General features: G+C 43.8%; 1 protein-coding gene across 3 annotated transcripts in view; it reads right to left on the reverse strand.

Moving 5' to 3' along the window:
• Positions 1-27,895, reverse strand: part of TMEM131 (transmembrane protein 131) — a 112,592-nt gene that overhangs the window by 24,211 nt on the left and 60,486 nt on the right. For all 3 annotated transcript variants that reach the window (XM_061626916.1, XM_061626915.1, XM_061626917.1), the window contains 15 exons: positions 27,657-27,718; positions 14,245-14,353; positions 12,720-12,828; positions 7,366-7,519; positions 7,099-7,269; positions 5,988-6,098; positions 5,771-5,905; positions 5,308-5,412; positions 3,859-3,945; positions 1,990-2,142; positions 1,796-1,871; positions 1,593-1,710; positions 1,065-1,203; positions 858-967; positions 410-476 (listed from right to left, as the gene is read on the reverse strand). In XM_061626916.1, coding sequence (XP_061482900.1) covers positions 410-476; positions 858-967; positions 1,065-1,203; positions 1,593-1,710; positions 1,796-1,871; positions 1,990-2,142; positions 3,859-3,945; positions 5,308-5,412; positions 5,771-5,905; positions 5,988-6,098; positions 7,099-7,269; positions 7,366-7,519; positions 12,720-12,828; positions 14,245-14,353; positions 27,657-27,718 — 1,706 coding nt within the window. The remainder of the gene's footprint in view (positions 1-409; positions 477-857; positions 968-1,064; positions 1,204-1,592; positions 1,711-1,795; positions 1,872-1,989; positions 2,143-3,858; positions 3,946-5,307; positions 5,413-5,770; positions 5,906-5,987; positions 6,099-7,098; positions 7,270-7,365; positions 7,520-12,719; positions 12,829-14,244; positions 14,354-27,656; positions 27,719-27,895) is intronic.

The raw sequence follows: 27,895 nt of genomic DNA on the forward strand, positions 1-27,895 counted from the left end.
TTCAATCTGTATGATTGGGCAACACTGGGTTAAAGTGTAAGCAGTTTCAAACATTTACAAAGCTCTATCCAGCACCTGACTTTGTGCACAATGCAATTCTAGTTAGGTTCAGCAACACTATGGGTTGGTCTGAACCTAACATCAAACTATGGTTTGGCACTACAAAAACTAAGTCTTGTGCTCCTGGTCTCCTTCCTGTCTATGCTCCAATTCAATGAATTACTTTGTAGTGTAAACCATAACTTACTGGTCTGAACGTAATGGCAAACTGTGGTTTGTGACTCTTCCCCAAACCAAGAATGCAAACCATACTCATTTACAGCTCATACTCTTTACTACTATACTACAGGAGCTCTGTGTTAAGATCTGGATAAAACAAAATTGGGTTTAAGAACAAAGGATTACTTACACAGTTTCTAGAGACCTGAAATTCTAGCGTCCTCAAATTGAAGTTTGATGGCTTACTGAAGTTAAACCTAAAAAAACCCCACATAGTTAGATGTATTTATGTACTCTGGAATAATATTTAAATTCACTTTAAGAAGAAATAATAAATTGCATGTATAATTTCTATTCTGTGGAAACTGCTTGTTGAGATTATATTTGTTATCATACAACAAACCTATTATTAATACTAGATATAACATCATATATTACAAGACAGAAAATATCTGAAGAGTGAAGCTACATGATTTTATCAGAGCAGCCGCATATTTCAAATGCAAATCTGCCTCAGTCACGTAGAAAGTGGCATACCAGTGGCCCTATTTTAAGAACAAAGGTGGAAGGCAAGTGATGAGTCCTGAACCCAGCCCCGGCGTATCCCCTTGCAACTCCCTCTTCTTATCACCACTTACCGATCTATTAGCTTATCTACAAACACGGATGGGTTGGAGTATAGTGCTATTGGAAGGAACTGAACAAAAACAGGAACATCTGCTGGATTTTCTACAAGAATTTCTTCCTCCTAGTGGAACAAGTTTAGATTTATTGCCCCAAAGTAGCAAAGGAAATCATTAAAAATTTTTTTTTATTAGCACTGCATTAACAATGTCACGACTTACAGATGAACTGTTGGTGTTGGTAAGTGAAAAATCCAAATGGCGCAGTGAGCCGAGTAAAGAAGGCCATGTCAATTCTGCTGTGATTTTGGATGTCACGGCCTTCTGAAGATCTGTATCCACTTCAAATACAGCACTTAATCTAGACCAGAAATGTAATTTAGCATTAAGAAAAAGCATTAGGACTTCAAAAATAAAAAAATAATATTTCATGGAATTCACTTACAAACAGGAACTACAATTCATCAGTTTTATAATTCTACATAATAAGCTACTTAGAAATAATAATTGCAATGAACTAAGATAATGTCTTCAGCATCCTTGTGGTAGCCTGAAGTTCCTTTACAAGTTTACTAGCTGCATTTGGAAACTAATAAAGCATTGTTCAGTGTAAGAAAAACTGGTTTTTCTTCTATATTTCTTGCCCATTTATTGATGAGTGCAATACATCTCAAGCAATTTAATGAGCTTGAGATTCCTTAAAGATCAGTAACCAACTAGAAAGCTACTAAATTTGGAAAAAAAACTCACTGATTGCCTGAGTGATCTCTTATTCCAATCCATTCTCTGAAGAGATTATCATGCAAATCCCAGTCCGAATCCCATACATCTTCTTGCATAGATATACTGTGTTGTAATTTTGATTCAGCTAGAAAAGAGAAACATAAATTTCATCCAAATACCTTTAATATCTAGAATGTTATGAGTGTTTAATAAATACTAAAATTACTTACATTTACCCAGAAAGGGCAATCCCACGTAACAGTGATTCCCACACTGTAAACTAGGGTCAAAGTAAATATTTGCTATCTGAAAAATATAACCAGCAGAAAGGGAGAACTTTAAAAAAAAATCTGTTGGGAATGAAAAACTGAACAATCTATATGTTTAAACACAGTTAATTTTGAGTAAAGTTCAGTGCTCAAACCTTCGATTTTTTTCCTGGCTCTAGATCTTCCTTGTTACTTCGTAATCTCTTGTAATAAAACCGAACATCTTCTGATAGCGAGCGGATCTGTTGTATTTTTACCTTCTGTGAGAAAGAGCTCATAATACTCAAACTGTGATGAACTGTCTTGCCCTTTAAAAAGAAAGTATATACAATTGTTTTCTGTATACATATTTGTGCCCATGACTGCAAATTTTTAGCACACCTGGTAATACAGACTAAAATTTTTAGTCGCTCTGAGAGTTTAGGAACACCTACATTACAATATTTTCCTTTAACTTTCTCATTCAAGCATTTCCAGTTTAGAGGACACTGTGCTATACAAGTTCACAGGTGAAGAAAAATAATCATGCACTCCATGTGAACCAGTTAATTTTTTACAGAAATGCCAGAAAAAGGTATATATTGAAGGAGTATAACTAATAAAAACTTTAAATGTCTTTCAAAATTACAATTTAGAAACTAGTTAGAAACTAGTACTCCTTCCATGGTTGAGTAGGCTAGGTAATTGCTTATTTCCAATGCAGAAATAATATTTACTAATGCCACTCCTGCAAAGGCAGTATTATCAAATGGCATCGTGCTGTTATATTAAACCTGTCTAATTTGCTTATTTTCTCCCATTGTATTAAAAGTTCATAAAATCTTATTACCTGGTTAATTTGTATTTCTTACATTCAACACTCAACAGTTGCCACAAATTATTCCTATAAACTAGTACTAAAGAGAGGAAAATTCAATTACTTAAAATTAGAGAGAGTGACTGCATTGAGGAAGAGCTGAATATATAAAATTCTAGATCTAGAATATTAAGTGTTTCTGAGAAATTAGGCTAAATTAAAATGCCTCAATGAGGCTCAACTACTTTCTCTCACTTTCTATCCCAGTTCATAATAGAAAATACAGTAGGAAGACTGAAATATAGCTGCAGGCTTTAGTCCCAGGAAATACTAAAATGCTTCTTCTGCCCCATGAAACTACCATGGTCTGAAAATAGTAATGTATTTTACAGCTACACTAAGTGTTCTATATGGGGAAAATGTCTTTCCCCTCGCTTTTACACTTCTCTGCAGTGGACTATTAAAATGAGAAGGCTGGGAAGGCTATATAAAAAATTCCCACATGCATAAACCTGTGAACTGAGTTCTCTTTCCAAATACTCTTTTTTGTTTGTTATTAAAAAGGAATTCTAAAGATACCACAAATACAATTGCAAAATTTAAAGTGTCCATCGCGACACCATTCAAAACCAGGGAAGGAAAGATTATTAACACACAAGTATTCCATTTCTCAATGGGTAGCAACCTGGAAATATATTGTTTTCAATGAGCTCAAAAACTGATTGCCCATCATTTACATTTTAAATCCTCAAACAGAGGCCTTGCAAAGAAAATACTCCAAGGGAACTACTACATGGTCTGTTATTCTGATGGACTGCACAAGTAGCAACCAAGGACTACTTGACACCTAGATCTATCCTTTCTTGTGCTGAGAACTATACTGAATCAACACAGGAGCCAACCTCCTTAAGAAAAAAAATGTCTCATATTTCAGCAGCAGTTGTTCATGATTTCAGACATATGAATTGATGGAGTTCACAATCCCTAGTTCTTAGCACCAAGACTGATTCGATTACTCCATGGATATGTAGCAATGAGAGACAAAGTTTGGGGAACATCCCAAGCTCCATGAAAAACAAGACAATCTGAGGTCAAATTGTCTTCCCAGTGGTAGAATCAATTCCTGTAGGGTGGGTAAAATTGTCAATCCACTTTGTTCCCTTTCCCATAAGGATAGTTAAATAGCAAGCAGGAACTGTTAGAATTTCTTCAAAATATATTATCTTACTGGAAAGGAAAGTGGAAGAAGAATGTGTTTCGGGGAGCAAGTCAAGGAGCCTACGGCAATTACAGCCTTCACAGGTATTGTTAAAATCTGCAGAAAGGAGAAAGAAAAAGAGTGGCTTAAACACAACACTCAAGTTGGCTCTCATCTAAACTTTAGATTAGGAGTTGCATCCAATGGTGGCTTTACACTAGCAGAAGCACTTATTATTGGAAGCACTCTATTTTCACCAGTCTCCCCCCCCCCCAATCACAGCCTTCAATAGTCCCAGGCTATGTTCTTAAGGCACATGAGGCCGCCACTTTGCTGAAGCTAAGTAGGTCTGAATCTGTTCAGTGCCTGGATGGAAGACCACCTAGGAACCACATGTATGCTACCTCGGGTTCTATGATGAAAGAAACGTGGGGTATAAATGTTATAAATAATTATCCCTTAACTCTCAGGAAAAAGTTTTTTGGGGGACAGGGGAAGGCTGCATTGGGTAGAAGGGCTCAACAAAAATTGGTTGCCCTGCCTTGCACAAGCAGAAGTGGTTCCACTTACACAAAGCCACCACTGGACACAAGCCTAGGTTTTTACCAGCATGCTTCTGCAAAGACCTTTTAATTTTTGAAAACCACTTTGTATAAGATGAACATGTAGACCCAAAGTGCTGAAGTTGTCCTTATGATTATATGAAAATCTCAACTTATTCTCAAAGTGAAACTTCACCTTGGCTAAAAGCTAGCCTATACAATGAGTATCATAAAATAGGCAAACTATAATAAAGGCAGTCACTACTGAAGAAAATAGGTTAGGTTACCTACCTTTATAATCATATTTTTATTCACATGGTAAGCGACAAAGAAACCCAATTATGATTATGGTTATAATATCTTTTAGCTTTGGTCTGATCTGTATTACTCTTAAAGTGGTTTTGCATCCTTCTATGGATGGAATATAGAGTATACTAGGCGATCAAGCATGATGGGCATACCATATGAAAAACAAAAGGCCTCCTGTTTTAAAATTTCTCAAAAGTTTGAAAATGAACTGCCTTCAGGTCAATCCTGACCTATGGCAACCCTATGAATAGGGTCTTCATGGTATGCGGTATTCAGAGGTGGAAGCTTCTGGCTGTGTGGGGATTTGAACCCTGGTCTTTCAGGTCGTGGTCAGACACTCTAACCACTACACCACACTGGCTCTCATAGATATATATATAGATATATATAAAAATTCTGAAGCAAACTACCAAGTGCCAAATATACTGGCCGAGGGTAAAAACAAAGCAAACAAACAAACTGGGAGCTGCTATCACAACAGCTAAATGCCAGATTTTCTTCTTTAATTTGCTTCTTATTTGTTTGCATGCAGTATCACTTTTAGGACCAATATGTATTTATTTAAAACATTTATATGCCACTTAATACTTTTTTTAAAAAAATCTCTAAGCAGTAAATGTAGGAGTACCTCATAATCTGTTGTGATTTGTATTGCCCCATCATGAATCCCTTCTAGTTCTTTTGGTAATAACCTTACTTTGAATACAGTATACGAACCAGGCATCAATGTTACCTGTAAAACAGAAATATATAGTTGCTTCATCTGCTTTAATCTCACATTCTTCCAACATGTAACAAAAAAGGGGTTCACTTTAACAAAACTTCACCTAAACAGTTATCGGAAAAGGTTCCATGCTGAAATACATAAAACAATCTTTTATCCAGCATTTAAGTGCAAAACGCTCTCCAATCTTTATTTTTATCAGTTGATCTCTCACAGAGGTAGCTGTCAGTTATTTACTTTTTCTTCTCCAGAAATGGATGCAGATGTGATTTTTATTTATTTATTTATTTATTTACTTAGTGATAAGATTTACATATTTTGTCCATATGCTACATACAGCTGTAGTAAGTGAGAATGTGTTACTTACTGAAGTCTCATCCAATGCATTGGCCTTTTCTAAGTCTGGAAGCCTTGCAATTATTGTAGTCTTGTTGCCTTTTTCAGCAGCTAGGAGTTCTATGGTCAAGCCATCACCTATCACATGCCAGCTTTTTATAGCCAACTTGAAAAAGGTACAATAATTTTAGTTATAAATAAAACTGATACACCATTTAAGAAAAATAAAAAAATGAATTGTTTCTTACCTGAATTGGATTGCTGTTAATGATTGCAAACAAAATGCTACTTGTTTCCGTGGCACTCAATATACCAAAATCTATTATCTGTTCCTCAGGTTTTGGGGGCAATACAAAATACTAGAAAAACAGAAGAGCATTGACTTTATTAGGAACAGGAAAGCTCACACATCTGTTATTACAGGGGCTCAGAGGTACTGTTACCAGTTTTAACTTGTTGGTTCTTGCTCTTGCCGTGCTGACCACCTACACGAGTAGCAAATAAGGTCTTGGATTGTAGAATTCACATTTGGCTTTCAGATATCCAGTCTGCTGATTACACAAAAAGTGCTACAATTGCTGGGAATAGCTAATATGTACAAGCACTTACCTTTTATCTATTCCACTGGGAAACTAGAGGCTGCCCTACCATGAGGCAAGGTAAGGTGGCTAGGTACAGCTAAAGATGACCGAGTGGGAAAAAGAGACAGATCTCACAAATGGGGCACAATCTACTACTAAGTTGTCTTCTCCAGTAGAAATCCCAGTGAGATGAAAGGGCTATGCGAAAGACACCTCAGGATCTTGTAGGGCTTCCATTAGTTTTAATGGGCCTATGCAAGAGAACTTTTAAGTGACGTATGCCCCTGTATTAATTAGTGAAGGGGGCTGCCAAGATGTTTTAGTTGGCAGTATCGGTAACTGAACTCTAGGGAGTCAACCCATCAAAAATCTGAGTTCAGGTTTAATGTCATTTTGTTTTTTACAATTGTGGTATAATTCCTATAAAACACATTCAAAAAAACATTTAAACCTACAAATATATTCCTTACATGCACTAATATTACATCCTGCAAAATGTGACGAGAGAACAGAATGGATTCCATCCATGAGTCTAATCCAGCATGAATTTGCAGATATTGAACCACTACCAGTTATTGTGTTTAGGGATTCTGGTTCTGATTCAAGGCAAGTGTTTCTAGCTTCTGGTTCATGAAAAACAACAACTCTGAACCACTTAAATTTGGATCCAGGTTTGGCTCAACGTACTGAACACATACTATGCAGAAACACAAAGAAACTCCATTCAACGTATTTTACTTTAAACATAGAAAAAGTTTTTAAAGAGTGCTATACTTACATCTAAAAATCCAGTGTATGCTCTCACAGGTAGATGAAATTTAGAGGCATTGGTAATGAGCAAAATATTGTTATCAATGTGAAGAGATGACAAGGAAGCCATAAAATAAAGTGTGAAAATATATCTGGATTCATTTGGAAGAATTAAAACTGGTTTGCTGAAGTTGTGAACCTAGTTTAATGAAAAAATATAGTCCAGGTTAACAGTGAATATAATTCATGTAACATTAAATAGAAATAAAATAGTGTTGCATGTAATTGGGCTTACTTTAAACATTGCTTTAATTTCGTCAGGAAGCGTTACATCATGAATGAGGACTGCAAAACTGAACATGTTTGTTAAATAAATTGGTCTTTCAACAGAGTCTGCTGGACTGTCACGGATATGAAACAATGTAGCTGCATGATCAAATCCTAAGTACCTGTTCCAAAATAAGAAAATAAAGAAGTAGAGATTCGGACAATTTTCTATAATAACAATTCACAATGTACAACCCCTTCCCCACTACAGGCAATCTTACATAACAGAGGTTAGGAACCTGAGCCCTCCAAACATTGTTGGACTCCAACTCCCTCAGCCTCATCAAGCATTACCAATGGTCAGGGATGGTGGTTGCTGGAGTACAGCAACCTCTGGAGGGCTACAGGTTCTGCAGCCAACTATGCAGACTAAGCGTCATGAATGCCTGAAAGACATTCCTGATTTCACTTATCAGCAAGTTCAAATTCACCCAAAGGACCCAGATTCAGTCCCCTTGCCCTGGTATCATAACCTGCCCAAGCCAGGAATGTAATTAATTCAAATACATAACTATTTCCTGCAAGGCTTAAAAAAAAGAACTGGGAAATATAATGTCCTGAAGAATGTCTACATTGGTTCCATTAAGCAGTAAGTAAGTCTGAAACAAAGCACATTACCCAACAAATCAAGTTATAACCAACACTTTAAATGTGCATGATATTGTTGTTGTTGTTATGTGCCTGCAAGTCGATTATGACTTATGGCGACCCTATGAATCAGCGACCTCCAATAGCATCTGTCATGAAACACCCTGTTCAGATCTTGTAAGTTCAGGTCTGTGGCTTCCTTTATGGAATCAATACATCTCTTGTTTGGCCTTCCTCTTTTTCTACTCTCTTCTGTTTTCCCCAGCATTATTGTCTTTTCTAATGAATCATGTCTTCTCATGATGTGTCCAAAGTATGGTAACCTCAGTTTCATCATTTTAGCTTCTAGTGACAGTTCTGGTTTAATTTGTTTAACACCCAAGTATTTGTCTTTTTCGCAGTCCATGGTATGCGCAAAGGTCTCCTCCAGTACCACATTTCAAATGAGTTGATTTTTCTCTTATCCACCTTTTTCACTGACCAACTTTCACATCCACACATAGAGATCGGGAATACCATAGTCTGAATGATCCTGACTTTGGTGTTCATGATACATCTTTGCATTTGAGGACCTTTTCTAGTTCTCTCATAGCTGCCCTCCCCAATCCTAGCCTTCTTCTGATTTCTTGACTCTTGTCTCCATTTTAGTTAATGACTGTGCCAAGGTATTGATAATCCTTGACAAATTCAATGTCCTCATTGTGAACTGTAAAGTTACACAAATCTTCTGTTGTCATTACTTTAGTCTTCTCGACGTTCAGCTGTAGTCCTGCTTCTGTGCTTTCCTCTTTAACTTTCATCAGCATTCGCTTCGAATCATTACTGGTTTCTGCTAAGAGTATGGTATCTTCTGCATATCTTAAATTATTGATATTTCTCCCTCCAATGTTTGTTTTTGTTTGCCTATAGCAGAAGGATGTGTTTTCAACATAAGAAGTAAGGAGGGGGATCCAGGGGGCTGCCATTAATGTTGTAGAGGGCAGAGGGAGATACGGAATGGGGAGGCAGTTATGTTAGCAGGGGAGATGGGAATGCAACAGGGTGCTGGTTGCCCCCAAACTGTCTCCCCTTGCAAATAGCCTGGATAGCCTTGGTGACAGTCCCCCTGGGTTGAAATTGCTGCTCGTGAATGCCAGGTCGGTGAATGGTAAAACAATGGCCATTCAAGACTTGATCCTGGATGAGCATGCCAACCTGGCTTGTATTACAGAGACCTGGTTGGATGAAGCTGGGGGGGTTAATCTCTCTCAGCTGTGCCCGCCAGGTTTCTCTGTGCAGCAGCAGGCGAGACTTGGGGGGCGGGGAGGTGGAGTTGTAGTGGTCTATCGTGATACCATTTCCCTGACCAGGTGCCCTATCCCACAGTATCCAGGGTTCGAGTGTGTGTATCTGAAGTTGAGTGGTCGGGACAGAATAGGGATTCTGTTGGTGTACCGCCCACCCCGCAGCTCAACAGCCTTCCTGAGCTAGCCGGGGTGGTCTCGGGGTTGATGTTGCAGTCTCCTCGGCTTGTGGTGCTAGGGGACTTCAACATCCATGCCGAGGCCGCCCTGTCTGGAGTGGCTCAGGACTTTATGGCCTCCATGACAGCCATGGGTCTGTCCCAAGTAATATCTGGCCCCACTCATGTTGCTGCCACACCCTGGACCTTGTTTTCTGTGTGGAGGGGGATGATGGTGATCTTGGTGTGGAGGAACTTTCTGTAGTTCCGTTATCATGGACACACCGCTACCTGGTTGGGTTTAGACTCACTGGGACTTAGAACCTCTGCAGGGGTGGGGGACCGATTAGGATGGTCCGCCCCATGAGGCTGATGGATCCAGATGGTTTCCTGATGGCTCTTGGGGATTTTCCTGTCACCTCGGCAGGCGATTCTGTCGAAGCTCTGGTTGATCTCTGGAATGGGGAAATGGCCAGGGCGGTGGACACGATCGCTCCTGAGCGTCCCCTCTCACGAAGTGGAGCCAGACCAGCCCCCTGGTTTACCAAGGAGCTGGCGGTGATGAAACGAACGAGACAGAGACTAGAGCGACGTTGGCGGAAGACTCGGAGTGAGTCTGATCGAACATGGGCTAGAGCCTATTTGAAGGCCTACTCCGTGGCAGTACGGGCAGCAAAGAAAGCATTCTTTTCTGCCACTATTGTGTCTGCGGGGAGCCGTCCAGCGCAGCTGTTTCGAGTGGTCAGCAGTCTTTTACATCTTGGCCCCCGTAGGGATAATATACACCATTCAACAGACCGCTGCCAAGAATTTGCACGGCACTTTGCAGATAAAATCACTCAGATTTGTTCCGACTTGGATGCTATAGTCTCAGTGGATGTAACTTTGGCTTCTGCCTGTCCAATAATAATGGATTCTTTTCAATTTGTACAGCCCAAGGATGTGGACAGGATCCTTGGAGAGGTGAGAGCCACCACATGTCTTCTAGACCCCTGCCCTTCCTGGCTCATTAAATGCACCAGAGAGGGACTGGCTGAGTGGGTGAAGGGAGTGATCAATGCCTCCTTACAACAAGGCAGAGTTCCAGTGTGCCTAAAGGAGGCAGTTGTAAGGCCTTTGTTGAAAAAGCCCTCCCTGGATCCCTCCATTTTTGGGCAAGGTAATAGAGCGTGTGGTGGCCTCCCAGCTCCAGGGATTCCTGGATGAAACTGAGTATCTAGATCCATTTCAGTCTGGTTTCAGGCCTGGTTATGGGACAGAGACGGCTTTGGTCGCCTTGGTGGACGACCTACGCAGAGAACTGGACAGGGGGAGTGTGTCCCTGCTGGTTCTGCTGGACCTCTCAGCGGCTTTCGATACCATCGACCATGGTATCCTTCTGGGCCGCCTTGCTGGGATGGGACTTGGGGGCACTGTTTTACAGTGGCTCGGTTCCTTCCTGGAGGGACGAACTCAGAAAGTGGTGCTGGGGGATTCCTGTTCGACTCCCTGGCCGTTGGCCTGTGGGGTCCCTCAGGGCTCAGTTTTGTCCCCCATGCTATTTAACATCTACATGAAACCACTGGGAGAGGTTGTCCGGGGGTTTGGGGTTCGGTGCCATCAGTATGCTGATGACACCCAACTCTACTTCTCCTTTCCACCTAACTCCAAGGAAGCTGTCTTGGTTTTAAACCAGTGTCTGTCATCAGTGGTGGACTGGATGAGGGCGAACAAATTGAAGCTTAATCCAGACAAGACAGAGGTGCTCCTGGTCAGTCGAAAGGCAAATCAGGGAATAGGGATTCAGCCTGTGCTGGATGGGGTTACACTCCCCCTGAAGACGCAGGTTCGCAGTTTGGGTGTACTCCTGCACTCAGCTTTAAATTTGGAGGCCCAGGTTTCTGCGGTGGCCAGGAGTGCTTTTGCACAATTAAGATTAGTGCGCCAACTGCGCCCGTTCCTTGAGCCATCTGATCTGGCCACGGTGACACATGCCTTAGTTACATCCCGTTTAGATTACTGTAACGCGCTCTACATGGGGCTGCCTCTGAACACTGTTCAGAAACTTCAGTTGGTGCAACGTGCTGCAGCCAAAATGTTAACGGGGGCTGGTTACAGGGACCATACAACTCCCGTTACAAAAGCTCCACTGGTTGCCACTCTGTTTCCGGACACAATTCAAAGTGCTGGTGATGATCTATAAAGCCCTATATGGCTTAGGTCCAGGCTATCTGTCAGACCGTATCTCCCTATATGAGCCTGCCCGGGCCCTGAGATCCTCAGGAGAGGCCCTTCTCTCAATATCTATGTCCTCACAAGCACAACTAGTGGGGACGCAAGATAGGGCCTTTTTGGTGGCTGCCCCGAGGCTTTGGAACTCCCTTCCTAGGGAAGCAAGAATGTCCCCCTCCTTGCAGTCCTCCGTCAGCAAGCAAAGACTTTTTTATTTCAACAAGCCTTTGGAACTGAAAGCTGTTAAGGACAGGTCTTGAAGCGTGCTGCATTGCTGTTGCCTAATTGTATTATTTTAAACTGAGTTTGAATTATTTTAACTGTATGTATGAATGGTTTTAATACTGTAAATTGTTTAATTTGATTTTAATCTAAACTTTTGTATGTTTTTAATTATATGTGTGCTTTTATTTGGAAGCCACCGTGAGTTCCAGTTTTGGAAAAAGGGCGGGGTAAAAATAATGATAATAAATAAAATAAATAAATGTTTACACCTCCTTCATTTTGGTCCAATCCCACTTTCCATATGATATGTTCAGCATATAGATTAAACAAGTAGAGTGATAAAATACACCCATGTTTCACACCCTTTCCGATTGCTAACCAATCGGTTTCTCCATATTCTGTCCTTATAGTAGCCTCTTGTCCAGAGCATAGCTTATAAATACACAAGTTAGAAAAAATTAGAAAGCAATTGTGTACCCAATGCTCAGCCCTGTCCAATCTGCCTTTCTAACACCTGTTGCAACTGCAAATAAAGGTATCTAGTTGCAAGTTGCCAGTATTCAGTCATAGTCTTCATAGTGTGTCCTTGTGTTGAAATAGGGGTCTGCTAGGGCAGCTGCACCCTGAACTGACTCTTGAGTTCCCATTCAATCTGTAGCTCTATATGCAGGAAGGAAAACACAAAAGCCCAGCACAGTACCCACATAATAACCCTGTATTAAACTCTTGTGTCCCTGTTAGAAGACTGATTCATCTGGAAGCAATTTAGTTGCTACAGGAAGCCATACAAGTGGCACGTTACATGTGTACAGGTATGATGTGTGAGTTAACGACAATGTTATTTGATGCAATCTTACCCATCTAATACTTCTGCTTGATATGGAATTTCAAGTTTTGAGTAACTCTTCTCTTTTGCTTTAACTGTTATTTTTCCTGAAAACTGTGGAGGTCGTTTTGCTTTTGATGCTATATACACATAGAAAAAAAAAGAATCATAAAAGAAACGGTGTTGCTATTATCTATACACACAAAAAGCACAATTATTTTTACTGCAGTAAAACTATCACTGTTAAAGCTTTGGTTGACTATGAAGTATCATAATCCATTGTGATTTGTTTCTAACCAAGCTACTGAGCTAATATATTAGGATGCAGTAACTGTTTAGCTGTAAAACTTGGGTGTGATGCTGCTTTAAGACATTAGCATCAAAGGGGAGGAGCGCAGCAACACCCTTTCATCATCTTTTTGCCCAGGAGCAGAAATTGCTGGTCAACACTCATCATTCCTAACCAAGGGCAATGCTGGTTGGGGTTACTAGCAGGGCTGTGGAGTCGGAAGCAATTCTGGGTGGAGTTGGAGTCGGTAGAAATGTACTGACTCCAACTTCAAAATAAATTTTGATTGACAAATTTTTTAAAATATAAATTCAAAATGTCAAAGAAGCTTCCCTTGAAGTCAGCTGTAGTTGAGCATTTCACAATAACTCAAGATGGAAAACATTTTGTGTGTCAGTGTATGACACAAGACCCAGATGCAGACAAATGCTGTGATACCAAGATCAGCGCATATTCAGCAGGGCTGTGGAGTCGGTATGCCAAACCTTCGACTCCAACTCCTCTATTTTCCACTGTCCGACTCCGACTTCACCCAAAATTGCTTCTTGTCAATCAAAATTTATTTGGAAGTTGGAGTCGGTGCATTTCTACTGACTCCGACTCCACCCAAAATTGCTCCCGACTCCGACTACCCGACTCTGACTCCCCAGCCCTGATATTCAGGCAGCAATAAAAATGCTCCTACGACAGCTTCCAACTTAAAAAGACATTTACAGCCCTTTCCAGGGCTGTGGAGTCGGAAGCAATTTTGAGTGGAGTCGGAGTCAGAGTTGGACAGTAGAATAATAAAGGAGTCGGAGTCGAAGGTTTGGCGTAATGACTCCATAGTCCTGGTTACTAGGAGTTGTAGTCCAAAATTTGAGGGCCACAGGTTCCCCTTTTAAGCCAAAAAGGAAAAATGGAGACTTCAGCAGAATGTTACCATGAAGCTCTCTACGCTCTTCTTTCTGTGTGTGCACTAAGTAGCAAGATTAAACACATGGGGCTGGACCCAGAGAAAAGAGCTAGGGGAGTATCCCAAAAAGTATCCCCAAAAGCCTCTCCTGAGAGTTGTGGGAGTACCCTGGAAATCAGGAAAAGGCACCTTCCACAACTGAAGCAATATATATCCCTGGCAGAGTTATTTAAATTAGTCTAACCAATTCCTATGTCTAAAAGAAAAGCAAATGAGGACCCAGAACTAAGCAACATATTCAGCTACGCTGACAAAAAGCTTCCCATCCCCTGAATGAGTGACATTTAAGTTTTCAGAATTGATTTTACTTACCATCAAAACTAATACTTGCAACTTTGGTATATTTACTTTCAGAAGCTCGCAATGTAATTGGCTTGAAATGGACTGTGATAGCTTCATTTTGTGGTGTGGGTCTAACACTCTGGAAAACATAACAAAAGTGTTAATTACTAAACTATTACAAAAAAATACAGTAACTTTTATGTTTTCCTTCAACTACTGATCTGAAAATCTTCTGTTGCTTATTGCAACCGTTACAAAAATGTCGATACATGTCATTAGAATAACATGTCAGGAACATTTTTTTAAAATATATAATTCACAGCAGAAACAACTGTGGAACTCCAACACATTTACTAGGTTTGCTTCATTTTACCTAGAAAACATTGGTATTTACTGGGGTGTGTGTGTGTGCTAAAAATGCCTGTCAGTGCTACTACACCAAAAAAACCCTCAGTGCTAGTACACCAAAAGAACATCACAATAATCCATATTGCTTTTATTAATAATAGTGCACAAGTCTCTCTCTCTTTTTTTTCCTCCTATGTTTTATTACCTGCCCTTCATCCAAAGGACCCACGGCAGGTTACAACAGTTTTAAGATACAACATTAAAAACAATTTACAAACAACCTGAAATCCCAAAATAGGGTGGGTCCTAAAAACACGTCTCAGATGTCAAAGATCAGGGGAAAGAGGTGTGTCTTTAGCATGTGCCTAAAACTGTATACCATCAAGGAGAATACTGCTACATTTCAATCTCAGCTTTTACAGGAGTGATACTTGAGGTTGTCCCTGTATTAGAACACACAGAACATTTGTTTGGAGACCCTATGCAAGACAGAATACAACATTATTGTATTATTTTAGTTTAAAAAAGGTCCCTGATCCAGGCGACCTTAGTCAAACGCAGCCACTGGCCTCCAAACATAAGCAGTCTGCCCCCAACAGGTAGTGCATTAGTACTGTTTGCGCTGGCGAGACCCTCCCCTATATGAGGATGAAGAGGTACCTCTGCGCCCTTGGTACTGACCTCTGCCCTGGAAACATCGGTTCCAGGTTCCCCTGAAGGGACTGGAATCATAGGATCAGAAGTCACGGCCTCGTCCTCCTGGCCGCGTCCCTCGAAAGGGCTGGTTAGTGCGGAAGGAGGAAAATCGCCTGAACGGCCTATGATCGATGTTCTTGACAGTGGCCAAAACCGGTTTGTGAGCGTCTTTGGGATCAACCAGCACTGCCTTTAGAGCTTCCTCGCTGAACAGCAAAGATCCGGAGTAAGGAGCCCTAGAAAGATTCACTCTGGCCATAGAGTCAGCTTGCCAGTGGCGAATCCAGGGGGTCTGTCGAGCGACTATCTGAGCCGTCATGGCTCATGCCCCCAGTTGAGTGGCATCCAAAGTGGCATCAGCTACGAACGCCGCTGTCTTGTGCAACTTTATCAGTGACCTTCTGAGAGAAACAGGATCAGGGTTACGGTCTTCTAGAAGATCATCCAGCCACATCATTGCTGCCCTGGAGAAGACGGAAGCTGATGCGGAGGCTCGCATGGAGAAAGCAGTGGCCTCATGATTTTTGCGGAGAGCGAAGTCTAATTTTCGCTCAGTAGCGTCCTTTAGTTGGGATTCTCCTTCCCTAGGCAAAAGAGATCGCGAAACTAGGCTAGCGATCAGCTCGTCTATGCAGGGAACGGCCAGCTTGGTGGCAAAGTCAGGAGCTAGAGAGTACAGTTTGTCAGCCAGGTTTTTGAATCTGCGAGTTTGGAATGGATGAGACCATTCTTCGGTGGCCAGTTTAGCGATGGGATCCGGCACCGGGATGTAATGCTCAGTAGGTGCAGGGGAGAACCCTGGCCCCTTTAATAGCTGGAGCGGCAGCTGTTGGGGGCACAGCTTGGAGACCAAGGGTGTTAACTACCCTGCGAGCTAGAGGCTGATAGTCTGAGGCATTAAACAAGCAATACGATGTATCCTCCTCATGTTCCGAAGAGTCACTCCAGTCGTCTCCTTCAGCATGATCAGCAAAGGGTGACTCCTCCCCATATGAAGTGTCATCAATACATCTGCCTCTAGCTACATCAAAAGGATTTGGGGAGCAGGAAGGATTTGCCTCGTGACACACACGTTGGTCCATAGTGCGTTGAGGTATGGCGGGAACTTGTGGTGGTGACTGCATTTGAGTAAAATATGACAGCATGCCCTGAAGTTGTGAAAGAAAATAATGGGACAGCTGCAGCCCCGTTGAAGTAGATGGTTGTGGCTGAGTAGGTGGCTCAGTGGGTTGAGCCGGAGGATAAGCCCTGGGTGGCAACATGGAAGGAGGCTGGCTAAGTGTTAGCTGAGTAGGAAAGCTAGCAAAGTCCTCCTCGTCAGAGGAAGCAGCGGGGGAATGAAATATATCCGTTAGCTGTTCCTGAGCTGCTGTGGTGGGGGTCGGCCCAGAGACATAGCGTGGACGCTTGGGTTTGCTGTGGCTGGAAAGATGTTTAGTCTTAGCCAGTGCTTTGGCATGCTTAAGTCTTAGTTGCCTTAGATGGTTGTGGCTTGGCTGTCTGAGACATGTCTGGCTGTTCCGCCATCTTATATTCACTATGGGTGCAGTACACGGCCACAGCGGGGGCAGAATGTAGAGACCCGAACAGGCGCAGTACACGACCACAGAGGGGGTTGAATGCACTGGCAGATGGCTAAGTACACGGCCACAGCGGGGGCAGAATGTACGATGGTAACAGCGTCAATATAATGCAGACTAGACTTCGGGCTTGATACACGGCCAGGGAGGGGGAGAATGTACGATGGTAACAGTGTCAATATAATGCAGACTAGACTTCAGGCTTTGTACACGGCCACAGAGGGGGCAGAATGTACAGTATAGAGCGCCTTGGTACACGGCCATGGAGGGGGCAGAATGTACAGTTCAAATAAGTTGTTTTTTGTACAGGAGCAACTGGCTGGGCGATGGCTACGAGTTGGGCAGAACATGTAGATCAAACAGCAGCGGAGGTATGTTCAGTAGCTGCAGAGGGCCAATGTTGCAATAGGTAGCCGTATAAGCCAGTGAGAGAGGAACTCTTGTAGAGTTAACTAGTCCTATCTGAAAACTCACATACAAGAAAGCCTTCACAAGGTAAGAAACCCCCTTTGTTTAGTTGAGGAAAGACGAAAACAAAAAGGGCGGGGAAAAAATGGGACAAACAAGATGGCGCCCGTAAAGGGAGCGGGAAGAACACTTAAAATGGCGGAGAAAGAGGAGTAATGGCGGACGCTGAGGTGCAACAGCGAACTGACCGAAGGACTGCCTAGCGCAGTCTCAAGAACGTGCGATAGCCGAGTCTGAAAGGCACAATCGCAGCTCGTAATAGTGAGCACCGTAGCAGATAAGGGAGCGGTAGTGGAAGCAGCCGCTGCCACCGACTACAGAGGCTTTCGCGGCGAGAACTTAAAGCCACAAGTCTGGGTGCGACAGCCGGGACTCAGAAGCAGTGCAACGGATAAAAATCTCCAAGGTGAGAGCCGCAGCCACAGGCTCCCGGAGTGAATTTTAAAGGTACGTCTGCGAGGCAAAACGCCGCGGCAGAGCTCGGGGCGGCAGCAAAACAAACGACCTCCTAGGGGAAGAGTGAATCGTGAAGGCACGACACAAACGAGGGGCAAAGCAGGGAGTCGCAGCCGCAAGCTCCTGCTAAGGATGGAGAGAACTGCAGCCGCGGTCTCTCTGAGATCTAAAGCTAAAAAGCCGTGTAGAGAAACGGCCCGGGCAAGGGAGAACCCCCCCCCCAAGGGAATTCCCCAGGAATTTCAAACAGACAGTGTTAAATACAAGACAGAGGGAAGGGAAGCACTTGGATACACACAAACGACAATACCCTCACACCCTGTCAAACAAATACACAAACAAACAACAGACTTAGCTAAATGCTACGCTACAGAAATCTCAATCTTGTTCATACGAAGGCAAGAATGAACTGGAGAGTGGGAGGGGCTTGACGCCCCTAGTCTTGACTTCAAAAACATTCTTGCCTTCGCACGATAGGTGGAGCTAGTACCCGCAGTGATGGCCGGCCTCATATGGAAAATCATGAGATTCACACACTATTCTGTGAAGGAGGACATTTTGAGGGCAGATTTTGATTCAAGTTACTAGAACTCCAAGGAAACACCCCATGTGATTACATCACACAAGGAGGCAAAAAAAATGCTTTCCATACTAGATCTTGCACCAGAGGAAAAGAACTCAGGTGAAAGATAAGACACAAGATCAGATTCTTAAAATATGCCAGAGTAGAGCAGACAGACAACAGCAAGGAAGCCCCACATTTAGAAGGGTGACCAATGTAGAAGAATATCAAGAAGACACCTCTATCCAAGAACAATAGAGGATGAACATCTATGATTTATAGATATACAGGGATGCTCATGTTTCAACCAAGTTCTAACATTTTTATAGTTTACTGTTAAGTATTAAGCTACATATGTCATATATACTAAAAACTGGGGGTCAGAAAGGGGGAGGGTTTTTTTGAAAGAACACTGCCTGAATGCATTCAGCTGGTGCAGGTAAGCCAATGATTCCAAGTGGGGAGGAAGTATACTATCTCTCACCACCAGCTGGGCTTTTTTTTAAAAAAAAAGTTGTTCTTGTTGATTTGTTATCAATAAAATATTTTTTAAAAATATTAGCTAGTTCTTACATACTTTGACAACATAACACACATCTTAGTCAAACTTCCAACATGAACAATTTCAGCTTGGATATGAAACTGTGTTACTAAACAACAGTAATTTTAAGTGTTGTAATGGAAGACAAACAGCTATATTTATGTAACTCAGCTAAATATAAGGGCTGCTCACAGACAACAGTAAATACATGGTCTTCTGGCTTAGAAAAAGCAATGCTATAAATAAGTACATGACACTTTGTTCTGTTCCACAGGTTTCAATATAAAGGGTTAGCAAAGGTAAGAGCTCTTCATGACTATAGTACTGGCAACAATACTATTAGAGTGTCTTGAAGAAATTTACTTCTATAAGTATCTAGTTTAAATTTCTGCTAAATATAGTCTTGGCCTTTTCACATGACATTAGCATGAAGTCTGAAACCAGTTTCTTCCTTGCTTCCAAACTGTCAGAACTCCAGGAGACACATGTCCCTGCCCTCCCCCCACCACAATGTTTACATGGAAGTACGAGCAAATATTTTAGCCTCTAAGATATGCTTGATAGTATTTAACACTTCCCCAGTTCACTTAATATCTAAGATGGTAGCAGAAACTGAGTAGTGGCAAAACAACAGGACTATCTCCCAAAGTTGTATAGCCAATATACAGGAATGAGGACAAAACATTAGATAATGAGTCTTTAAAATATAATGACTCAGAAAGCTGGCTATATAATCCCCTGCTCAGTAGTTTAACACTTACCAACCTCACTATCAGAGGCTAAAGAGGAAGCCATAAGGCAAACCATTCTTTCTCCTGAAGAACTTGATTAAAATCTGTGATTTTAGTTTTTTGTTCACTTACTGCAGGTAGCCTTTCTGCCACTAACCCTGTGGTATGCGAGTTAAAAAATATACACTCATATTCCATATTTATAACACAGAGGGTGTGGAACAAGCCAGACCTACGAGTTCACTTCTGTGCCTCCGAGTTTGGCCATGGAGCATATTTATAATGATAACAGCTCTTCATATCGCTAGTACTGTTAGCAAGTTAGACAGGAAAAAACCTTTAGAGTAATAGTATATATATAAGCTATTAACAGCCATAATTTCTGGTCATAGATATTCAGTGATCATAATTTCTCTCTGTATATAGGAAGAGACAAGAGATGGACCATTGGTCTCACCTGAAGGGTGATTTTCATATGAGTACGGCCATCACTGCGGGTATTAGCTCCACCTATCGTGCGAAGGCAAGAATGTTCTTTGAAGTCAAGACCAGGGGCGCCAAGCCCCTCCCACTCTCCAGTTCATTCGCAGCGAGTCTATAGAGAAAAATCTAAAAATACAAGAACAGGGCCAACAGGCCTGCCAGCAGGAAAATAACATGCATAATAACGTGACTCTAACATAGCGATATAACAGAGCTAGCAGTCTTGACTTCACTAGAAAATTTAAATATAATAGTGTAACAGAAATATATAACACATTAAAAAATATCTAGTCATCCTCCAACTGGGAGGGTCACGATGGCCGTACTCATATGAAAATCACCCTTCAGGTGAGACCAATGGTCCATTTTCCATATGAGTCCGGCCATCACTGCGGGATGTACCAAAGCAGCCCATACAGGGAGGGACCACCCACATGCTAATCCTCATTAAGAACCTGTTGCAACACTCATCTGCCAAAAGAGGCGTCAGCAGAGGCATAACAATCTATTTTATAATGCCTTATAAACAAGTGTGGGGTAGACCAAACGGCAGCCCTGCAAATATCAGCAACAGGAGCGTTGGTAGCAAAAGCAGCCGTAGTAGCAGCTGACCTGATTGAATGAGCAGTTATGGTAGCTGGCACTGGAAGCTTAAGGGATTCATAAGCTAAGGCAATACATGCCCGCAACCAGCGGGATAAGGTGGAATTAGCTACTTTATGCCCCATAGAGCGTGGATTAAAGGATACAAATAGAGACTCCATTCGTCGAATCTCCTGGGTCCTAGACAGGTATGTCTTGAGAGCCCTCCAAACATCCAACGAATGCCAAGCCTTCTCAAGAGGATGTGTAGGATTTGGAAAAAATGAAGGAAGAACAATGTCCTGATTGCAATGGAAAACTGAGTTGACCTTGGGACGGAAGGAAGGATCAGTCTTCAGTACAACAGAGTCCTTATGGAAGACACAGAGATGGCGAGCAGAAGACAATGCACCCAGTTCCGAAACTCGTCTCGCAGAGGTGATCGCGATCAGGAACAAGACCATGAAGGACAGCAGACGTAGAGACACAGTCCTGATGGGTTCAAACAGAGGACGTTGCAAAGCCTGCAGAACCTTCGACAAACTCCATGAGGGAAACTGGTGAACAACAGCCGGGGATTGTAGAGCGACTCCCCTCAGAAAGCGTTTGATGAATGGATGTGAGGCAATAGTCGCACCAGAAGAAGACACCGAGAGGATAGACTACAAAGTTGAGGCATGTCGACGTAAAGTGTTGGGTCTGAGTCCCATCAAAAAGCCGCTATGGAGATATTGCAGCACCTGTTGCATGGTAGCCTGGGATGGATCGTGGTGGTGGGACTGGCACCACTTAGAGAAAGCCACCCAAGTATGTTGATAAACACAAGTGGTAGATGGTCTTCTCGAGGCCAAGATAATATCAATAACAGCGTCAGACAGGCCAGCCGACCTCAAATATCCCCGTTCAAAAGCCACACTGTTAGATTGAGCCAAGTGGGGTCCTGGTGCCATACTGGACCCTGGGATAGAAGGTCTGGCCTGACTGGAAGTGTCCAAGGATCCATCACTGACATAGCAAGAAGATCCGAGAACCACGGTCGGCGTGGCCAATATGGTGCTATCAGAACCAACTGTGCCCTCTCGCTTTGCGCCTTCCTCAAGGTTATGGCTAACAATGGTATCGGAGGGAAGGCCGTCTGGCCACGGTGTTGACAGCACATCCACTGCTTCCGCTGTTGCGTCCAGGTATCGGGCAAAGTACCTGGGAAGTTGGCAATTGCGACTGGAAGCAAACAGGTCGATTGAGAAGACGCCGAACTGACACTGAAGACAATGGAAAACGGTTGGATGAAGCCTCCATTCTCCCGGAAAAACCTGTTGTCTGCAGAGACTGAAAATGAAGTAGAGCTAAGTGGACAGCCTTTAGCTCCAGCCAATTGATGCTCTGAGTCTGCTCTGCGGTGGACCAAACCCCCTGAACGTACTGGGAGTTGCAGTGTGCTCCCCAGCCGATGAGACTGGCATCTGTGGTGACAACAGTCCTGCGGGGTTCTCTGAACGGAGTGCCCTTGGAAAGATGTTGGACCCTCGTCCACCAGCGGAATGAAAGGTGCAGTGCGGGGCTCAAGGGAACTTTGCGATGATTGGAGCTGGCAATGTCCTGTTGAAAAGGCAACAAAGCCCACTGAAGGTGTCGAGTGTGGGCTCGAGCCCATGGCACAATATGGATGGTAGAGATGAACATTCCGAGCACCCTGGCTAGAAGCATGACGTCTGCGGATGTTTGTTGCATCAGGGACCTTGCGATGTTTGTAATGGCAGTGATGCGATCTGGGGACAGAAACACCATTGCCTGCAGGGTGTCCAACGTCGCCCCTAGATGTAGTAGGCATTGGGTAGGTTGAAGATGGCTTTTGTCGAAGTTGACAAGCCAGCCGTAGGCCTGCAAGACATTGAGGGTGAGCGTTAAATGACGATGAGCCAGCTCCTCAGAACCTGCCCGTATTAAAAGATCGTCCAGATATGGGTAGAGATGGACCCCTGGAGTCCGGAGATAAGCCACTAAAATAAGTAGCACTTTGGTAAATACTCTCGGAGCAGACAAGAGGCCGAATGGCATTGCTCTATATTGAAAGTGCTGGTGGCCAAAGGCAAACCGAAGAAACTTTCTGTGGGCTATGCAAATAGGGACATGGAGATACGCTTCCTTTAGGTCGATAGAAGCCAGGAAGTCTCCTTCATGCAGGCTTTCTGTAATTGAGTGGAGGGATTCCATTTTGAACCTGCGATATGTTACAAAGCGGTTGACGAACTTGAGGTCCAATACCGCCCTCCATGACAAATCTCGTTTGGGCACAGCAAATAGGAGGGAGTACACCCCTTCCGACCTCTCTGTTGTGGGGACTGGCTCTATCGCCGCTATGTCCAAGAGGTGATGTATAGCTGTCTGCATGATGCTGTGCCTGGCTGGTGCTCTGGGACCAGGAGATGGATGGAATTTGTCTGGTGGGGTCGCCCAAAACTCTATAGCATAGCCATAACAAAAAAGGTCCCTGATCCAGGCGACCGTAGTCAGACGCAGCCACTGGTGTCTAAACATAAGTAGTCTGCCCCCAACAGGTAGTGCATTAGTACCGCTTGCGTTGGCGAGACCCTCCCCTATATGAGGACGATGAGGTACCCCTGCGCCCTTGGTACTGACCTCTGCCCTGGAAACGCCGGTTCCAGGATCCCCTGAAGGAATTGGAGTCATATGATCTGAAGTCGCGGCCTCGTCCTCCTGGCCGCGTTCCTCGAAAGGGCTGGTTAGTGCGGAAGGGGAGAAATCGCCTGAAAGGTCTATGATCAATGTTCTTAACAGTGGCCAAAACCGGTTTGTGCGCGTCTTTGGGATCAACCAGCACTGCCTTTAGAGCTTCCTCGCTGAACAGCAAAGATCCGGAGTAAGGAGCCCTAGAAAGATTCACTCTGGCCGTAGAGTCAGCTTGCCAGTGGTGAAGCCAGAGGGTCCATTCAGCAACTATCTGAGCCGTCATGGCTCGTGCCCCCAGTTGAGTGGCATCCAAAGTGTCATCAGCTACGAACGCCGCTGTCTTGCGCAACTTTATCAGTGACCTTCTGAGAGAGACAGGATCAGGGTTAGGGTCCTCTAGAAGATCATCCAGCCACATCATTGCCGCTCTGGACAACACGGAAGCTGATGCGGAGGCACGCATGGAGAAAGCAGTGGCCTCATGATTTTTGCGGAGAGCGAAATCCAATCTTCGCTCAGTAGCATCCTTTAGTTGGGATTCTCCTTCCCTAGGCAAAAGAGATCGTGAAACTAGGCTAGCGATCGGTTCGTCTATGCCGGGGACGGCTAGCTTGGTGGCAAAGTCAGGAGCTAGGGAGTAAAGTTTGTCAGCCAGGTTGTTGAAGCGGCGCGTTTGGAATGGATGAGACCATTCTTCGGTGGCCAGTTTGTCAATGGGATCCGGCACCGGGATGTAGTGCTCAGTTGGTGCAGGGGATTTGAGAACCCTGGCCCCTTTAATAGCTGGAGCGGTAGTTGTTGGGGGCGCAGCTTGGAGACCAAGGACGTTAACTACCCTGCACGCTAGAGGCTGATAATCAGAGGCATTAAACAAGCGATACGATGTATCCTCCTCATGTTCCGAATAATCACTCCAGTCATCTCCTTCAGGGTGATCAGCAAAGGTTGACTGCTCCCCATACGAGGCTTCATCGATACATCTGCCTCTAGCTACGTCAAAGGGATTTGGGGAGCAGGAAGGGTTTGCCTCGTGACACACACGTTGGTCCATAGTGCGTTGAGGTATGGCGGGAACTTGTGGTGGTGACTGCATTTGAGTAAAATATGACAGCATGCCCTGAAGTTGTGAAAGAAAATAATGGGACAGCTGCAGCCCCATTGAAGCAGATGGTTGTGGCTGAGTAGGTGGCTCAGTGGGTTGAGCCGGAGGATAAGCCCTGGGTGGCAACATGGAAGGAGGCTGGCTAAGTGTTAGCTGAGTAGGAAAGCTAGCAAAGTCCTCCTCGTCAGAGGAAGCAGCGGGGGAATGAAATATATCCGTTAGCTGTTCCTGAGCTGCTGTGGTGGGGGTCGGCCCAGAGACATAGCGTGGACGCTTGGGTTTGCTGTGGCTGGAAAGATGTTTAGTCTTAGCCAGTGCTTTGGCATGCTTAGTCTTAGTTGCCTTAGATGGTTGTGGCTTGGCTGTCTGAGACATGTCTGGCTGTTCCGCCATCTTATATTCACTATGGGTGCAGTACACGGCCACAGCGGGGGCAGAATGTAGAGACCCAAACAGGCACAGTACACGACCACAGAGGGGGTAGAATGCACTGGCAGATGGCTAAGTACACGGCCACAGAGGGGGCAGAATGCACTATGGGAGCACCGTCAATATAATGCAGACTAGATTTCAGGCTTGGTACACGGCCACAGAGGGGGCAGAATGTACAGTATAGACTTCAGGCTTGGTACACGGCCACAGAGGGGGCAGAATGTACAGTATAGACTTCAGGCTTGGTACACGGCCACAGAGGGGGCAGAATGTACAGTATAGACTTCAGGCTTGGTACACGGCCACAGAGGGGGCAGAATGTACGGTTCAACAGCTTGTGCACAGCATCACAGTCTTAGCACACGGCCACAGATGGGGCAGAATGTACAGGTCAACAAGTTGTGCACCTAGCGCCAGAGCCAGCAAGGTTCAAAAGTCTAAAGCACAGTCACAGCGATAATGAGGCAGCCACCGAAGTACAGGTGCTAGCTGTCAGCTAGTTGTGAGAAGCCGCAGCAGTAGTCGTGTGATAGAGGAGTCCAAAGAGCTAAGGAATCCTATCTTACACGTACGTACAGGGAGCCCTTGCCAGCTAAGCCCCCTTTATTCAGTATAGGGTAGGCTAAGTATAAAGGACAGGAAAGGGAGACAGACAAAATGGCGCCCACAAAAAAGAGCGGGAAAACAATGCAATCAAAAATGGCGGCTACGGAGAAGGAGCAACGGCGGGCACTGAGGGGGCAGCAAAAATGGACTGCCAGTAACGGACGCCGAAGCGTGCTACAGCTGCGAGGAAGAGAATCGCGGCTGTAAAAGCCAGGCAGGTGAGACTCAGTAGGGGAGGCAGAACGGCCGGGGAAGGACCGTAGCAGCTGAGAGAGAGTAGGGAAACAAGCAAAAGCCGCTGACAGAGAGACCGTCACGGCGCGCTTTAAGCTGCGGCGGCAAGTCAGTAGTCAGAGCAGTTCAGGGGAAAGGAGATCTGCAGCCGCAGTCTCCCGGCCGAAAAGGAACCGCGATGATAAACGCCGCGGCCGTACGAGGCACGCGGCAACCCAGATGGCCAGGCACTAAAACCAAAGAGCGCCGCAAGGGCTGGCTCTTTTGAGACAGGCAGGGAGCTGCCGCCGCAAGCTCCCACCTGGGGAGAACGAAAGAATCGCAGCCGCGGTCTTTGCAGAGCCGTGGGCGAAAACCTGGGTAAATGAAATTGACCCGGACAAGGGAGAGCGCGGGAGCTGCAGTCGCAAGCTCCCGCCTGAGAAAAAACAAAAGAACCGCAGCCGCGGTCTTTAACAGGGTCTTTGGGCTAAAACCTGGGAAAATTAAATTGGATTCGCCAGAAATACGAAAAAGACAGTGTTAAACACAAGACAGAGGGAAGGAAGGAACGTGGGAGACACACACACAGCCAACCTCCACACCCTGTCAGACAAATACAGCAACGAAACACACAGAGACTTAGCTAAAACTACGCTATCCGAATATCAATCTTGTTCGTACGAAGGCAAGAATGAACTGTAGAATGGGAGGGGCTTGGCGCCCCTGGTCTTGACTTCAAAGAACATTCTTGCCTTCGCACGATAGGTGGAGCTAATACCCGCACTGATGGCCGAACTCATATGGAAAATAGCTACACTACAAGAGATAAAGATACATTTCAAAAACATAGCAATAACTAGCATAATACTACTCATCTCCCATGCTGCACAATCTAGAATAGTGGCTTAGGAAAGGGTTTAAGACAATGAGAGACTGCTAGATTACAAAAGCACAGATTACAAAAGTACAGAACCAGGCATTTCAGCACTGACAAATTACACCAGCTCAAGCACCTTGGTCCAAAACAGAGTATTTGTGACCATCCAGTAACTGAATAACTTTCAGGGTCTGGGACAGGCCTCTTCAGATGGAGGTCTCAAAACTGCTTTCTTTACAGTGGTTACAACCAACATCTATTGAAAGGAGATATTAACTACTTCTAGAAGTGAAGTTGTTGTGAAATACCAGCTACATAAGAACCTTCAAGTTTTGTTTGCATTTTTATTTTGTAATTGTCATACTGAATGGCAGGTTTCCTTGAATGAGATTACCTTATGTAATTGTGCAAAATCATGTAAGAGTGTACATACAAGTTGTCTGTACACTTTTCAAGCCATTTATGCTGAATTGCTCAGTTGTAAACAATAGGGAATTTATTAAATACATTTCCACGTGCTTGTTGGAAATCCTGCTGCTTTTCATTTTAATGCAACACCATAACAGCAATTTAAGGAGTTGTGTAATTGCAAGCTTTATGTATTAATGGATGACACTGAAAATCAAAGCCTGGTGGACAAACAAGCAACCAAATAAACCTTGAAAATATCCATCCATAGTCTTAGTCTTGAGTAGAAAGTTAAAAGAAATCCGGGGATATGGCGGCGGGGGGGGAGAAGCTGGGAAGTTTTACTTAAGACTGACTACGTAGTAACTAGTCATTTTAACTTTGTCCACATTGACTTCTGATGGCCTCACATCAGGCAACACTGACAGGATACACTGTTGAAAGCTGCTAACACTTCATCAAAAGAAGCTCTTGGTTGAGTCCATTTGGAAAAGGAAGCACCAGCCATGAAGCATAGGTTGGATCAGATTGTGAGTGGAGTGGGGAGAGAGAAAGAAGGCGATCAAACCAACAGAACTCAAATTTTGACTCCTCATGGGCTCATATTATTTAGATGTATAGAAAAAAATACTGAGATTGTGAAACTGAAAAGGTAATACTCACTGTTATTGGCACATCTTTTGTTCCTGAATTTAATAAGTGTAGATTTAAGATTTTCGGCAGATCTGTTGAAACCCAATTATAAAAAGGCACTAAGGCTCAATTGCACAAAAGAAAATTAATGTCAAGTAAGCTGCATACTTATTCCTGAGGATTTCCCTTCTCCATCATGTGAGGGGATGATATTAAAAGAGTGCTCCAAATTTGCAGTAAACTATAGTTTGACATCTTATCCAACTGCA

The sequence above is a fragment of the Rhineura floridana genome, chromosome 5, assembly GCF_030035675.1.
Source record: "Rhineura floridana isolate rRhiFlo1 chromosome 5, rRhiFlo1.hap2, whole genome shotgun sequence".
NCBI classification, from domain to species: domain Eukaryota; kingdom Metazoa; phylum Chordata; class Lepidosauria; order Squamata; family Rhineuridae; genus Rhineura; species Rhineura floridana.